The 17,259-nt window shown below is 37.3% G+C and overlaps 1 protein-coding gene across 3 annotated transcripts in view; it reads right to left on the bottom strand.

The window, feature by feature from the left end:
- Window positions 1-14,303, bottom strand: part of LOC115216753 (isopentenyl-diphosphate Delta-isomerase 1) — a 28,885-nt gene extending 14,582 nt beyond the window's left edge. The window contains exons 1-3 of one of the 3 annotated variants that reach the window (XM_029786311.2): window positions 14,145-14,303; window positions 2,603-2,760; window positions 198-290 (exon numbers count right to left, since the gene is read on the bottom strand). In XM_029786311.2, the coding sequence (XP_029642171.1) occupies window positions 198-290; window positions 2,603-2,744 (235 nt within the window). In that variant the 5' untranslated portion in view covers window positions 2,745-2,760; window positions 14,145-14,303. The other 2 variants (XM_036506794.1, XM_029786310.2) reach the window with 2 other exon arrangements.
- Between the last annotated feature and the right edge of the window lie 2,956 nt (window positions 14,304-17,259).

Here is a 17,259-nt window from a genome sequence, read left to right as displayed (position 1 = left end):
ATCCTTAATTGATTGATGTACAACAGGATATTTAATATATAAATAAAAGGGGTTTTTTAAACAATGGGCAAGGACCATAATGGAAGTGGTTGGATGACAATTTGGTTAGAGGTAAGATGGAAGCAATGCCTGCAAAAGAAAAAGAAACTAAATTTTATATATTTTAATATAAGTCGGGGAAAAACCAGCTGACATACTTGGATATGTAATTTTTTTTGAAGATCTCTGTTGGAGCAAAAGTTCCCCATTGGTGTTGAATAAAAATACACTGAAGGCTCGATGCAGCATTCCTGTAAAAGAAAAGATAAAGACAAAAGTCACCATATAAATTCAACCTCCATTTATACTGGTTTAATTTAGGTGGTTCTATAAAATTTACTGTCTCTCTCTTCCATTAATTTCAAAGGATTATCTTGAGTCAGATGTCCAAATATTAGCCACTTTGTTATAAGCTGACCATGCGACTACCTTTCTAGTGAAGATATCCTTTCCTGAACTATTCATATATAAACCTAGGTATAAATTTATGTATTCTGCTTTTGATAATTTAGGTAGAGCTCTATAGAGTTTTCTGCTGCCTTAAAAAGGATTATTAGCATTTGTGTATCATATAAGGAATTGGCAAGTCATCTACAAAACCTGTATCAGTTTCATATGTGATTTCCATACTAGCAGATCAAACTTCAATCAAGCATTAACATTTTAATGGATCATTGAAGAAATAACTAACTTGTTGCAATCTAAAAGCAGAATCAAATTTTGTGGTTTCCACTTCTGTTCACAGAGCAAAAGTATTTGAGATATGACAACTATATGGTATACCTTGACAGATAATGGATGGCATTAAAGAACTTTAGGTACATATAAAACCCCACTATTCTCACACCTGATGAAGAAATAAAGATCTACAGCAACTCTTTGTGGTGATACTTTAGAGCCATTTGATTTTATCAATTTCTTTGACAATATATTACGGAGATGTACTTGCATAGCAAGTGACTTGATCTGAGAACATGTGCTGAAACAAAAACAATTGCTGTGTGGAAGGTGTTTATAAGCCATTTAAAAAACACACAAAAACCGTTAGATTCACTTCAACATTTAAATTTAATTTGTCAAAATATTTTCATCGCTTTGAAACCATGACCTGTTCACTGACAGCATGGAATTTTGTCATGGTTTCAAAGCAACGAAAATATTTTGACAAACTAAATTAGAATATCAAAGTGAATCTAAAGAGTTTTTGTGTGTTTTTAAATGACTTATAAACACCTTCCCTGCTGCAATTGTGTTTGACTATGTATTTTGAGTATAAATGAATGTATCAGAGAGTAAAAGTCATCCAGTTTCTCTAATACAATGCTCATACTGTTCATACATATAACTCATACAGGTTTCGCATGGGAACTTGTATTACTTGCCAACAATGCTTCATAGTGTAAATAGTAGTAACTATAATAGAAGTTTTCTCTTATAATCTATCTTATAATTCTGACTGTTCCAACACAGGGTAGATTATGAATAAATACAAGGGAAGAAAAGTAAACTGATAAATAACAACAAAACAGAATGGTTTGATCCTCATCCCAAACTTATAGAAGGCCTTTGTGGGTCTAATTGCATAACCAGACCAAATATATATCAATTTAATTGTATATGTACTCATCTTTGTTACAGTTATTAATCTTATATGAAGGTAGCCAACACAATTAACCCTTTAGCATTCAAATATAAATTATATCATAATTCTTATTTACTGACATTGTTTTGAATTAATCAGGTATTTTCTTATACCTTCAAAATTTTGATGATGTGGTTATATATTTTTAGAATGACATTGTAAGGAAAGTGTGAAAGACTCAATCTGGTTGGTTTGAACATAAAACAGGTAGAATATTTTGGCCAGATTTGGCTGGCTTAAATGCTAAAGGATTCAAGCAAAAGATACATCTTATATTTAAAAAAAAAAATCTTTAATGCGCCCTTTTTAAAGCCTAGCCAGGCTCATGGGCCCGGTTTCCCAGTTTCTATGATGTATGTGTTCCCCAGCTGGATGGGACACCAGTCCATTGCAGTGTTACTCATTTTTGCCAGCTGAGTGGACTGGAGCAATGTGAAATGAAGTGTTTTGCTCAAGAACATAACGTGTCGCCCAGTCCAGGAATCAAAACCACAATCTTATGATCATGATGCTGACACCTTAACCAAGCCATGAACCTCCACACAGCTTATATTAAGGACTATATACTCATATTAAACTCAAATTTACTGGTATTTATATTTGCTAAATACTACAGCTCTATGTTTACTATTAGTAAACATAGAGCTGTAGTATTTTATCCGTTTTTTCTTCATAGTCAAAATAATGGCTATTTTATCAAGTGATACACATGACATCTATTTCAACAAACTTCTTAACCTTTTTTGCCAACCCCACCACTCATAATGGCTTTTCTGACATACAATAATCATACAAGAACATAGAAAGCCAAACCTGTTTGAGTTTCCAATTTATCATCAATAAAGTTAACATTATTTATTTATATGATCTTAATAACAAAGAAACATGATGAACCATCTACCCTTCAACTGCAGAATTTACCTTTGTTAATATTTGCCATAAGATGGCACTCTTGTTTTGTGGCTTTATCCAGAACTCGGTCCATCTCATCCACAAGAATGCACTCCTCTGACATAAGTTTGGCCTGGGTTGGGTCTAAATTGGCCAACACTGCTGAATGCATTCTGGAAGCAGGGACTCTGAAAAATAGAAATATCATGATTATTATTATTATTATGATTATTATTATTACACCCCTGGCATAGGCATATGCCAGGGGTGTAACCAGCCCACTTATACATACCTTTCCTTCATTGGACACTAAACTCTGCTTTCAAATAACTTTTGAGGCAAGTGAAAGCGAAATAAAATTCGATGATTGGCATCCGTGCTAGTGGAGCGCTAAGAGCACCATCCAAGCATGATCGTTGCCCAGAATAGCTAACTGGCTTCCATGCCGGTGGCACGTAAAAAGCACCATTCGAGCATAATTGTTACCAGCGTCGCCTTACTGGCACTTGTGCCAGTGGCATCTAAAAAACATTCAAGCAAGGTCGTTGCCAGTGCTGCTGGACTGGCTCCTGTGCAGGAGGCACGTAAAAAACACCACTTGAGCATGGCCGTTGCCAGTACAGCCTGACTGGCCTTCGTGCCGGTGGCACATAAAAGCACCCACTACACTCTCAGAGTGGTTGGCATTAGGAAGGGCATCCAGCTGTAGAAACTCTGCCAGATCAGATTGGAGCCTGGTGCAGCCATCTGGTTCACCAGTCCTCAGTCAAATCATCCAACCCATGCTAGCATGGAAAGCGGACGTTAAACGATGATGATGATGATTATTATTATTAGTATTATTATTATTAGTATTATTATTATTATTATTATTATTACTATTATTATTATTATTATTGAGTGAGAGAGTAGCACATGCCATTACAGTGACAAAGGGGTACGAATATACAAAGCTCAATATACCTGTCATGACTACCAGTCTGATAAGGGTACACCAGGTACATGTATCACAACCATATGGGCACAACATAGTGACTTCATATCAAAATAAAGCACATAACCTTGCAAATGGGACCCACTTGACTAGGACATATTTCATTGACCCCTGCATGATTTGAACTCGGAATGTACAGGGACATAACAAAATATGGTAGGAATTTGTCAACCATCAACCAGATCTACTATTCACTATCTTGTATTGCTCATAATATAATAATATACCAACCCGTGCTAGCGCGGAAAACGGACGTTAAACGATGATGATGATGAGTGGCTGTATTTATAAACAGTATCAGAAAAAGTTACACTAGTCTCTTTCCTCTTCTGTCTGAGATTGTGTTCAATAAATGGGTGAATGTGAACTTGGCATATGTGTATGCATGTTTGCGTATATACTTATATATAGGTGTGTATGCTTATATGTATTTGTGCGTATGTGTGCATGTGTATATGCTTGTATGTGTGTGTATGTTATATATATAGACCATAACTTCAGGTGAATTGCTGTGCTTGAGAAGACACATCAAGCTAAGTGAAAATGTGGTCATGGCCAGTGCTGTGTAAAAGGCACCCATGCCAGTGACACATAAATAGCACCCATACTTGTGACACATAAAAGAAACCCAGTACACTCTGTGCTGTGGTTGGTGTTGGGAAGCGCATCCAGCCATAGAAACCAAGCCTGGTGCAGTTCTCCAGCTTACCATATCTAGTCAAACCTTCTAAGCCATGCCGGCATGGAAAAATGGACATTAAATGATGATGATGATGATACATGCACATATCTTTAATATAGGAATTCTTCCTATAAGGAAGAAGTTGCTTTCTAACAAAGAAACTAAGATCTGTTTGGATAACAAGAGAAATGATGCATGTAGTCTGTTGAACTATAGAAATGCCAAATATTGAATACTGGTCTCAAATTTTGGCACAAAGCCAGCAATTTCAAGGGAAGGGGTAAGTGGATTACATTAACCCCAGTGTTCAACTGCTACTTATTTTATCGTTCCTGAAAGAATGAAAGGCAAAGTCAACCCTGGCAGAATTTAAACACAGAATCTAAAGACGGACAAAATGCCACTAAGCATTCTGCTCGGTGTGTTAAAGATTCCGCCAGCTTGCTACCTTAGGCAGGATTCTACAGTTCTATATTTAACAGATGAGGAATTATTTACATTCGACGGATATTTGTCCTCATCTTGTTTGTTGTTAACACAACGTTTCGGCTGATATACCCTCCAGCCTTCATCAGGTGTCTTGGGGAAATTTCGAACCTGGGTTCTCATTCCTAAGGTATTTTTCGATGTTATTATTATTATCATTATTCAGGTCACTGCCTGGAATCAAACTCGGAATCTTATGGCATAGTGTTTAAGAGCACAGGCTACTAACCCCAAGATTCCGAGTTCGATTCCAGGCAGTGACCTGAATGATAATAATGATAACAACATCGAAAAATACTTTAGGAATGAGAACCTAGGTTTGAAATTTCCTCAAGACACCTGATGAAGGCTGGAGGGTATATCAACCGAAACATTGTGTTAACAACAAACAAGATGAGGACAATTATCCGTCAAATGTACATAATGTTAGGTAGGATTTATATTAACACACACAAATGGTGGATCACAGGAAAGCTGAGAAAAGCTGGACATTATAGGTGAAATGGTGGAGATAAAAGACATGAAATGAAGTGTTCACGTGTGGTGAGTGTACTGATATGGTAAACATGTGATGAGAATGAGACGTGGGAGAATGAGAGATGGTTAAAGATAAGGAATGAATGAGTGGGTGAATATAATGAAGAACAAATGTTGAGGGGTGATAAGTAAGGGGAATCAGGGAGGTGGGAAGAGTAGGTGACAACAGTAAAAATTGGGTAGGGTTGAGGTTTAGGCTGAAGGATGACTATTGATACATGAGTTGGGGGGGTGATAAGGTGGGGAAAGATAAATGACAGTGCAGAAAGGGGATGAGTTGTTGAAGAACAGCTAAGTAGTAGTAGTAGTAGCAGTAGCAGCAGCAGCAGCAGTAGTAGTAGTAGTAGTAGTAGTAGATAATATTATTAACAGAATATTACTGCATTGGGTATAACACAGTAATATACTGCTGATATCAAGAGAATGGGTGAGAAAAACTTAGGAAGAAGTTGTGAAGACAAACCTCAGGTTACTAGATTGTGATCAAAGATTGAAGTGATTGGTGATATGCCAGACCTATGTAACTTATGGCAATAGTGTTTCATGGACAGAATATTAACCCTTTCAAAACCAACTCAGCTGCAATCGCCCCTGGCTTTGTAGTACAAATGTCTTATTTTCCTAAGTTTTGAATTAAAATCTTCCACCAAACCTTAGTCACAATTTATGTTTCTAACACTAGTTTAATTATAACTAAATTATTTTACTAATTTATTTGTTATATTTAAAATTAATTGAAAGAAACACAGAGCATCTCAAAATAAATACAGTAAAGAAAGGGTTGAATTCTTCATTACCTCATTTGACTTATCTGTCATGAATAAATGGCTCCAGGAAACCTATATGTGATAAATCAATGTGATATCCAAGATAACTGTTTTCCTTTATCTGTTTTTAATATGAACTCAAGTTAAAGTGGTGTGCTGGAAAAATCATTAGCACCCTGGGTAAAATGCTTGGTGGCATTTCATATCTCTACGTTCTGAGTTCAAATGCCACTGGGGCCAACTTTGCCTTTCGTCCTTTCAGGGTTGATAAAATAAATACCAGTTGAGCGCTGGGGTCAATATAATGCCCCGAAATTGCTGGCCTTGTGCCAAAATTTGAAATCATTATTATAAACAATACACAAGGTGGCAAGCTGGCACACTCGTTAGCATACCAGGCAAAATGCTTAGCAGTATTTCATCCACCTTTATGTTCTGAGTTCAAATTCCACTGAGGTCGACTTTTCCTTTCATCCTTTGGGGATCAATAAAATAAGTACCTGTTGAGCACTGGGGGGGGGGGGGGTTCGATGTAATTGATTTACCTCTCCACCCAAAATTGCTGGCCTTGTGCTAATATTTGAAACCATAATTATCAGCAATATATACATGTCTACATTCTCATTTACACTCTTTTACTGGTTTCAGTCATGTGATTGTGGCCACGCTGGAGCACTGCCTTTAGTCGAGCAAATCGACCCCAGGACTTATTCTTTGTAAGCCTAGTACTTATTCTATTGGTCTCTTTTGCCGAACCGCTAAGTTACAGGGACCACTAAGCAGTGTTGGGGGGACAAACACAGACATACAAATATATAACACACATACATACATATATATATATATATATATATATATATATATATACACATACACGATGGGCTTCTTTCAGCTTCCGTCTACCAAATTCACTCACAAAGATTTGGTCGGCCCGAGGCTATAGTAGAAGACATTTGCCCAAGGTGCCACACAGTGGGACTGAACCCAGAACCATATGATTGGTAATAAAGCTACTTACCACACAGCCACTCCTACGCCTATTGTTCATATTATAAACTATAAATATTTATATTTCTTATATTTTTATAAACAATAAGTACCTTATGCAAATTATTTTAATTTTATTATTACATAGCTTTTGTTTCTTAAATATTTTACTATGTGACAATATGCTGAATTGCCATGAAATTTGCCAAACTGCCAGAAAACTCATCATTTAATAGTATGGTACAAACAGAGATGGGAGGATAGCAGCAGCAGCAGTAGTGGTGGTGGTGGTAGTATGGGGAGATGCTGTAGCTTTTGGTTTATTCTCAAGCTCTATTACAGGTCAAAGGTAGTAATCTAGACGAATAAAATTCTGTTTTCCATAGCTGTCAACATTGATAGAGGTGAGAAACTGTTGAAATGTGATATCAGTTAAATGGGGACCATTAGATAGTTCTGTGAGTGGCAACAGATTGTAGTTACACTGTCACCTGCAAACTCTAAGAGATAAAGTACGTTCTACTTGTATATAACACTTGTTAAAGAAACTAATGATAAGAATGATTTAATAAAGCAGATAAGTATTTTACTGTCTAGGAGACCTCAATAACCTGGTCAATAAATAAAATCTAACAGCATATTCAAGCTGTCCTCAATTGAATAACATTGATGAGAAAATAAAACTAAGTACTACAGAAAAGTGGCTCTCATACAAAATTTTTGTTTCATCTTAGTTTGGCTTTCTTTTGTAGTATATGGCATTTTTTCAGTTCAGTAAAATATTTTTTAAAATAATGAATAAATGATGCTAATTGTTCAATTTCTTTTATTCCAAGATTGCTATCTTAACCTACTGACATGACAGATTATGTTCAAATAGCTTTTGCTTCCAAACACAACCAACATTACTCAAACTATGGACTAGAGAATTATTACTAAATTCAAAGACCACTTTTTTATCGCACATCATTAAGTTCTTACAAGATCTAAATTCATCGATTGTAAAGAATTACAGCATGGTTAGTTACCATATCATGAATGCTACTGAAAATTTGATCAAGTCAGCGTGAGAAGTAAAAACAATTACAATTAATTTTGTCTGGAGTAAAACCTATCCAAACTGCCTTACAGACTTCCTTGGTTTTGAGGAAGCAATATAAAATACTAATCAAGAGGTTATTGGATTGGAACACTAGATTTAATGAAATAAATACAGATGATCCAGCAGAGATACTTGAATCACACAACAAAAAAATATCTAATGAGGACCTCATAGAGATGGAGTAGCACTGTGCTAAAGATGAAGATGAGAGTAAAGATGTGGAATTATCACAGATTTTAACAACTAAATATTTATCTGAAGTTTTCCAGTTTTTAGTCCAAAAACAACATCCTCTCACCAGTCTGAAAGGCCTAAAACAGAGTTATAAACACTTTCCTTCCTCCGCTGGCTAAGACATTAATAAAAATGTCTCAATTACTTAACATATGGAAAACTAGTATTAGCTCCCACACATTGTAACCTCATATTCTCCTTCCCCTACAATCTTGCAAACCACTCACCCACCCATCCACTTTTCCCCACCTTGTGCCTTGTGGGAGCTACCAGGGCACTTCACACCATCATCTATCTCTTGCAGCTCCTACTGATCATTTTCTCTTTCTCCTCTTCACCTACTAGATGTGAGTAGCTATGCAGATCCTTCTTCTAGAACCTGCTCTGCACCCCAGCTTCTCATAGTAATCCCACCCCCACTACCATCCTCTAGTATGTAGCTGTCCCCACCACCTGCCCAAGAGTTCATAGTCTTGCATATTGCACAGCAACTCAAATAATGCAGGGATACAAAAAAAAAAGCACAAGTCCATGCTATAAAGTGGTTGATGTTAGGAAAAGCATCAAGTCAAAGAAACCATACCAAAGCAGGCACTGGTACATAATGCAGTCCTTGGGCCCATCAAATCCTGTCAAACCATTTGATCCATACAAGCATGAATTATGGACATTAAATGATGAAATAAAATAGTGAAATAATCATATTTTAGGAGTCCAGTCTCATTGCATACAACTATCAAATATGAAAGGTCTGATTCAAGTTGTTGAAGACAAATGGGTTAATTTATCAGTCTTTTATCTTAATGCTAGAAAGATAAAAGATGTTGATTCTTAAACCTTAACAAGGTCACATCCCCTGGTGAAGAGGGTTGGCTTGCAAGGGTGCTGTGCCAGTGCCACATAAAAAGCACTTGTGCTGGCGCTGCGTAATAAGCACTTGTGCCGGTACCGCGTAATAAGCACTTGTGCCGGTGCCACGTAATAAGCACTTGTGCCGGTGCCGCGTAATAAGCACTTGTGCCAGCGCTGCGTAATAAGCACTTGTGCCGGTGCCGCGTAATAAGCACTTGTGCCGGCGCCACGTAATAAGCACTTGTGCCGGCTCCGCGTAATAAGCACTTGTGCCGGCGCCGCATAATAAGCACTTGTGCCGGCACTGCATAATAAGCACTTGTGCTGGCGCCGCGTAATAAGCACTTGTGCCGGCGCCGCATAATAAGCACTTGTGCCGGCGCCGCATAATAAGCACTTGTGCCGGCGCCGCATAATAAGCACTTGTGCCGGTGCCGCGTAATAAGCACTTGTGCCGGTGCTATGTACCACATAATAAACACTTGTGTTGGTGCCATGTAATAAACACTTGTGCTGATGCCATGTGATAAGCACTTGTGCTGGTGCTCTGTTAAACACATCCAGTACACAATGCAATATGGTTTGTGTTAGGAAGGCCATCCAGCCATAAAAACCAAACCAAATCAGACTGGAACCTGGTGCAGCTTCCCAGCTCTTGTCAAACCATCCAACTTATGCCAGCATGGAAAATGGATGTCAAAGGACGAGGATGATGATGATGATGAAAAATACTTCTTCCTCTTTTTGTGCGATAAAAATAGTTTTAGCTTCTTCAGTAAAAAGTCAGCAGTGGACATCATTTCAAAACGTTGAAATTGTTTCTCACATAAAATATTTCATATTTTTAGCACAAACATTTTCAAATATGTTTTACTCTGCCCATTGTTAGTTTGGTAATTCTCAACTAACACATGGAATGTAATGTTTACAGATGTTTTACATAATTTTGTTAAATTTTTCAGTCATGAAAGCACTGTCGTCTCGGTTTCCTCAAAATTGTCAACAACATTATAGAATTCACCTACTTTTCCTCATCCCACTACACACACACATACATACACTTTACACAAGGGCAAGTTATTGAAACTTTATTTTTCTCACAACATAGTCAGGGAAAGAAGGTCAAGAATCACAAGACAATGTTTAAAACTAGTTTCAAAACAAATATCACAAAAGACTTTGCTTAAAGAACACCAGTTTTTGACTTCCTAGCTGGTGTTTACTTCATTGATATACATCAGCAAAAGACATAGAAATACATATATACACATACAACAGGCTTCCACACTCAATGTATTGTATCAACCCAAAGTGAAGGTAGAAGACACTTGTTCATGGTGCTGTGCAGTGGGATTGAACACGAAACCATATGGTTGCAAGGTGAATTTTATAACAAGAAATACGCCTGCATCCAGTCTATCTTCAATGGCAATTTTAATCAAATATTTATCCCTCCTTTACATTGTAAAGGCTTACAAAAGGCTATGGCTACTGCCTTGAGTCAAAAGCACCCAGCACACTCTGTAAAGTGGTTGGCATTAGGAAAGGCATTCGGCCATAGAAACCATGCCAAAACAGATAAACAAAGCTTGGACAGCTCTCTGGCTGGTCAGTTCCTGTCAAACCGTCCAACCCATGCCAGCATGGAAAACAGACGTTAATCAATGATGATGAATTATTGACAAAGGAAGTATTACATGGTAAGCTTTTGATTTGTCAAGTCCACACTCCTGATACTAGGTTATGATTATTTTAATTAAGTTAGGGTAGGGTTACCATACTTCAACAGTCAGAATCCAGGACATCTCCACTAACAATCACCATGACCCTCCGTGATCCAGCCCAACACACACTTTGAGCCTTTGGCTTTTTTCTTATTATAAACTACAGATTCTGGGGGACATGGTAAATAAAAAAATTACACATAATTTTGTAAAATTACAAATTTTTTTTAATTATTCAGGGACGCAAATTTTGACAACTGAATCCAGGACATGGCCTGGACAATGCAGACGAATGGCGACCCTAGTCTAGTTGCAAACTTTAGTACAAGGAATGTCAAAAGCTAATCGAAAAAAAAATTATACAGGATGGAAGAAACAATACTAATCAAAACTTAAAGCACTCTTATAAATACGATTACTTCTGCCTCGCATATATATATATATATATATATATATACGTTATCATTAATGATTTCATTATAAGTAAACCCCTTTATGTCTATCTTTGTGTTGTCACCTTCCTCCTTCGCCCCGGTGGCAAATAAAAGAAATAGTTATTATTATTACGAAGGCGACGAGCAGGGAGAATCGTTAGTACGCCGGGCGAAATGCTTAGCGGTATTTCGTCTGCCGTTACGTTCTGAGTTCAAATTCCGCCGAGGTCGACTTTGCCTTTCATCCTTTCGGGGTCGATAAATTAAGTACCAATTACGCACTGGGGTCGATGTAATCGACTTAATCCGTTTGTCTGTCCTTGTTTGTCCCCTCTGTGTTTAGCCCCTTGTGGGAAGTAAAGAATAGGTATTTCGTCTGCCGCTACGTTCTGAGTTCAAATTCCGCCGAGGTCGATAAATTATGTACCAGTTGAGTACTGGAGTTGATGTAATCAACTTGCCCCTCCCCACAAAATTCAAGTCTTGTGCTTATAGAAGAAAGGATTACTATTATTATTATTATTAAGATGCCGAGCCATGTGCCAAAAATTGAACGCATTATAATTATAAAGGTAGCGAGCTACCAGAATCGCTAGCACGCTGGACAAACTGTTTTGTGGCATTTCTTCCACCTTTACGTTCTGAGTTCAGATTCTGCCGAAGCAGACTCTGTCTTTTATCTTTCCGGAGTCTTTAATATAAATACCAATCAAGCACTGAGGTCGATGCAATCGACTAGACTCCTTCCCTAAAATTTCAGACTTTGTGCCTATAGTAGAAAAGATTGTTATTATAAATGGTAAAGCAGCGAGTTAGCAGAATCGTTAGTGCGTCTAACAAAACACTTCGTAATATTTCTTCCAGTTCTTTACGTTCTGAGTTCAAATCCCGCCGAAACCAACTTTGCTTTTCATGCTTTTAGGGTCGATGAAATAAGGTACCAGTCAAGTACTGAGCCGATGTAACTGACTTTTCCCTTCCATTTAAAAGTGCTGGCCTTGTGCCAAAATTAGAAAGAATTATTGTTATACTTGGCAGGCTGGCAGAATAGTTACCGCGTTAAAATAAATATTTGGCAATATTTCTTTATGTCTTGAGTTCAAATCTCGCTGAAGGGTTAAGTTAAAGTAACAATCAATTGTAATCGACTACACAACTCGCTTAAAAATTGCTAGCATTGTGCCTAAAATAAAAACTATTATTTCACCAGTACTTTATTTTATCAACCCTAAAACGATGAAAAGTAAAGTTGACCACAGCGGAATTTGAACTCAGTACGTAAAGAGCCAGAAGATACACCACGAGGAATTTCATCTAGGTTAAGACGTCCACCCCAAATAAATCGATTTTACTGAATCCTTTAGTATACAAGTTTTGTTTGGTGTCAAGAAGTATCACATAAAACGGAAAGGCTTCCGCCCAAACAAAAGGTGAGTCAAAAAGGGAGCGTACACGTAGTCGCATGGGATCAGCCAAATTTCTCTAAAATCACATCCCGTTATCTATTTTAAAAAAAAAGGCGACACGTAGTCCGGAATGTACATAATGCCTTACTTTAGTAAGAAAGAAAAGAAAGAGATATGATCACGACAGAAATACCTGCATTCATAGATCTACTCATTCATGTAAACAGAAACACCCACTTATCTGCGAGAGAACTGCAGAGCTGCCAATTGAACTGCTAGAAATAGCAACCAAATCCCCTTCAAATTACACCCTAATAAAATTTAAAACAACAGAGATGCATTAGATACTGCTAGTCCAAGATACAGTATATTCGAAAAGAAAGACTAAACGGTCACGGTTGGAACATCTTTGACCACTGATACGTACTAGATTAGGCATGGGCAACTTTTTTCGAGAAGCGGGCCGCATGATAAGGCTCATCATCTGATGGGTTGCACTATAATATAATTTTTCATTAGGCGTGTCATTCAAAAGGTTCAGCCGGCCGCAGGTTGTCCACGACTGTATAAGATTAAAGCTGATCTAAAAAAACAACAGCACTTTGAATGGGGCAGAAACTGAGTAAAAACTACCGGGGAGTTTGTATAATTTAACGTTCCTATTTAACTTTAAGTTCTGGACTAGTTACATTAATAAAAATAACTTTCTTTAGTGTGACCATGACCAAATTGAATAACAAAGTTTATCAAAAGCAGCCTTAATTTTTATACACTGCGATTCTATGAATTTTGAAGTGGCGATTATAATATAAAAGAGTAAACATTTATAAAAAGCAAATGTATGTTGAAGATATACAGGTGATTGTGTCGATTTCAGAGAAGCACCGGATAATATATGAATAGGTCAACATGAACGTGTATAGATGAGAGAAAAGATGCAGGTGCCTAAGAATGTGAAAAGGACAAGCAGTATCTAAGGAAAATAAAGAAATAAGTGTTAGAAACGATTAATAAACATACATACGTGGCGAATGAAAAGTTAGAGAAATCTGCGTAACAAGCTTTAGACAACTTAGTTAGCCTGGAATAAAGTGGGGTACTGAATAAAAGGGGTTTCCAACTGGAACGACTAATGGCAACGTGTTGATGGAATAAACAGCGAATCATGATGCTTACTGCTAATTTAACCTGTCAAACTGTTTTGATATGTAAATATCTAGAGTTATCTAACCTTGTCAGAATTAGTTCAGGAGTTTGCCGAAAGAGGAAACTGTAAAACGGCAGAACCGTTCATAACTTTCTTTTATTCTTGAGCTTCGTCTTTAGTTTTTTCTTTATTTATATCTTAACTGGTGAACAATACTCACGTTTATTACAAGTTTCCTATGGGTCAGTTGGTGATCCTTGAATCTAAGAATCTCCGCTCATAAACTTTGTCAAACTGCAGTTTGTACCACTGCTTTCGGCATGCGGCAACCTTGGGCTAAACTGTGTGTGCGTCTGTCTCCTCTCTGTCTGTCTCTCTCTCTCTCCCCTCTCTCTCTCTATCTATCTATCTATCTATCTATCCACATATATAGAAAGAGAGAGTTTTGTTAAATTTCTTCCGACCACTTGAAATTTTACAAATTTTCAGAAAATGTTGTTCCCATGTTGTTTGGCGTGCTGATGACAAAAATCGCGTTAATATTTTTTCCGGTTTTTTTTCCTAGAAATTAATAATAAAGAAATTACAAGCATTTAAAGTTATGTCATTTTAGCCAATCGAAAATCTCCATTGTTGACGTATCGTGTTCGCTGATTTCCATTGCCATGGAGATCGGCATACACGAAACCTTTACATGGTCTCTTGACATGCTGGAAATAGCAGCCAAATCCTTAAACTACACGATAACGTCCAAAAAACAAAAAGAACGAAGCATTGTGCCACAGCACCGATTGATCCGTCGCTTGAGACTGACCCAAGTACTTTCCACTTGTTGAGTGTTGTCAAAACTATTTTAATTAAAGTCAATTTCCACAATTCCCGGCGGAAGTAAAGAATACGTACACCCGGTGTTTAGGGTTAGTATGTCAAGAGGGTTAGGATTAGGGTTATTGTAATGCCGAAAACGTCCAATTCCCAAATAAAGATTTCAAAAAAAAAGAAAAGATTATAGACAACTTTAATTGGTTAATGAAGAAGTGGAGCTATGTCCATGACCTTTGTAGATCTTGTAAGATTAGTCAGGTCAATCTGGTTTATGAAGAACATGTAGAGTTGGGTGTAGAGTTAACACTTTGAGGAGGGTGGGTTGGGTAATGTGATTAATAGAGGGCCTTAAAGATAAGACACTATATAGATAGTGATTGAAGGAGAGACAGATATCATGCTGGGTTGTGAGCTATTTCATAGGAGCAGAACCCATTTCAGTAGTGGTAGAAAAGGTGGAGTAGACCAGGGGTTATATTTTAATAGTGAGTCTTCTCCATTCAATCAAATAGTTTTAGTGATCTGATCTAGTATGCATATGTTTGTGGTAGTTGCAGCATAATCCCAGATATTTTTAGATTGTTGCATATGGATTATGTTTGTGTGTGGAACATTTAATGAATAAGAATGGAAACATCTGTACAGTAGTGCATTGTTGGAGGTGATAACAGAGTCAAACCATGAAGCATACCAGAGTTGATACTGTGTGGGTTAAAGAGAACCATGAGCACATGTTGCAATGAAATATGGTCTGACAAGAAGCTTCCAATTGGCGAACTGGCAGAAACGTTAGCACAACGGGAAAAATGCTTAGCGGTATTTCGTCTGTCTTTACATTCTGAGTTCAAATTCCGCCGAGGTCGACTTCGCCTTTCATCTTTTCGGGGTCGATAAATTAAGTACCAGTTACACACTGGGGTCGATGTAATCAACTTAATCCATTTGTCTGTCCTTGTTTGTCCCCTCTATGTTTAGTCCCTTGTGGGCAATAAAGAAATAAGAAGCTTCCAATTGAAGACAGAAGAGATGGAAAGAGCACAGAGATGGCAAGTTTAGCTGGAAAGTTCTCATGTCAAATACAGTTAAACGCTTTACTGATACCAAATGCAACAACTTTGCTTTTGTTGAAATTCTCAAAGTGAGGGAACATCCACTATTGAAGACAAACTGGTCACAGAGAAGAGAGAAAGACAGAACATGTTGGAGGTGATTGCTCATGATTGTTTCTATTGTCTTTGATATGTCAAAGGTGAGACTGATAGTTTGGTAGTCGGCAAGAACAGAGAGATTGCATTTCTTGAGGATGAGATACACTGGCATGTTTCTCAGAGTAAGCTAGATCCCCTAAAGAGAAATAAGAATTGAAGAGTTTGACAAAGATAAAGATTAACTCTGGGGTCCACTGTTTGAGGGTGATAAAACAATTGTTGGAAGGGCAGCGACCTTGTTGACATAAAGTGACTGGAAATGTTTTTAACATCTGGCAAAGATGTGCACATGGAGATGGGAGTGAAGTTGGAAGCAAACAGGCAACAAATATGGAATCTGTTTCCATAGGAGTACTCTTTATTGGTTGTTGAGATTTCTACAAAGTTGGTAGAAATCATCTTGACACAGGGACAAAAAAACAAAAAAAGACCAACCACAATTCTGGATGTGGCTGAGGTGTACAACACATTAAAGTATCTTTTGCTTTATGGGTAGTGGTCTTACAAAAGTTGATGCAAGTGGAGGAGTTTCTTCAACTGTTGGAGACCACACTATTTAATTGTACTGCTGTGTAGAGGCAAATATTTTGTATCTGTTGCTATCAGATAAGCATTTTTAGATGTAGAATATAACTATTATGCATAACATTCTTTATTATAAGTTACAACAAATACAAATGTCTATATTCTCATTTCATAAATATACAAAATTACTCACTTGTATCCAATTAGCTAATTGCTTTGAAACACCCCCATACATATATGTGAAATATGTCAAATTATGCGCATGAGTGGCTGTGTGGTAAGTAGCTTGTTTGCCAACCACAAGGTGCATGACACCTTGGTCAAGTGTCTTCTACTATAGCCTCGGGCTGACCAAAGCCTTGTGAGTGGATTTGGTAGACGGAAACTGAAAGCCCGTCATATATATGTATATATGTGTGTCTATGTTTGTCCCCCCAACATCGCTTTACAACCGATGGTGGTGTGTTTACATCCCCATAACTTAGCGATAGAATAAGTACTAGGCTTACAAAGAATAAGTCCTGATGTCCATTTGCTTGACTAAAGGTGGTGCTCCAGCATGGCTGCAGTCAAATGACTGAAACAAGTAAAAGAATATATATACATATATATATATATATATATATATATATAGGCATTGTTGTATGGTTAAGAAGTTTGTTTTGCAAGCACAAGATTTTGAGGTTAGTCTCACTGTGCAGCTCTTGGGCAAGTGTCTTTTATGGCTCTGTGCAGACCAAAAGCGTGTGACTGAATTTTATAGACAGAAATTGAAAA

The sequence above is a fragment of the Octopus sinensis genome, linkage group LG10, assembly GCF_006345805.1.
Source record: "Octopus sinensis linkage group LG10, ASM634580v1, whole genome shotgun sequence".
Classification (NCBI taxonomy): Eukaryota; Metazoa; Mollusca; class Cephalopoda; order Octopoda; family Octopodidae; genus Octopus; species Octopus sinensis.
Note: the sequence above shows the minus strand (reverse complement) of the source record. Positions and strands in the feature narration are given on the sequence as shown.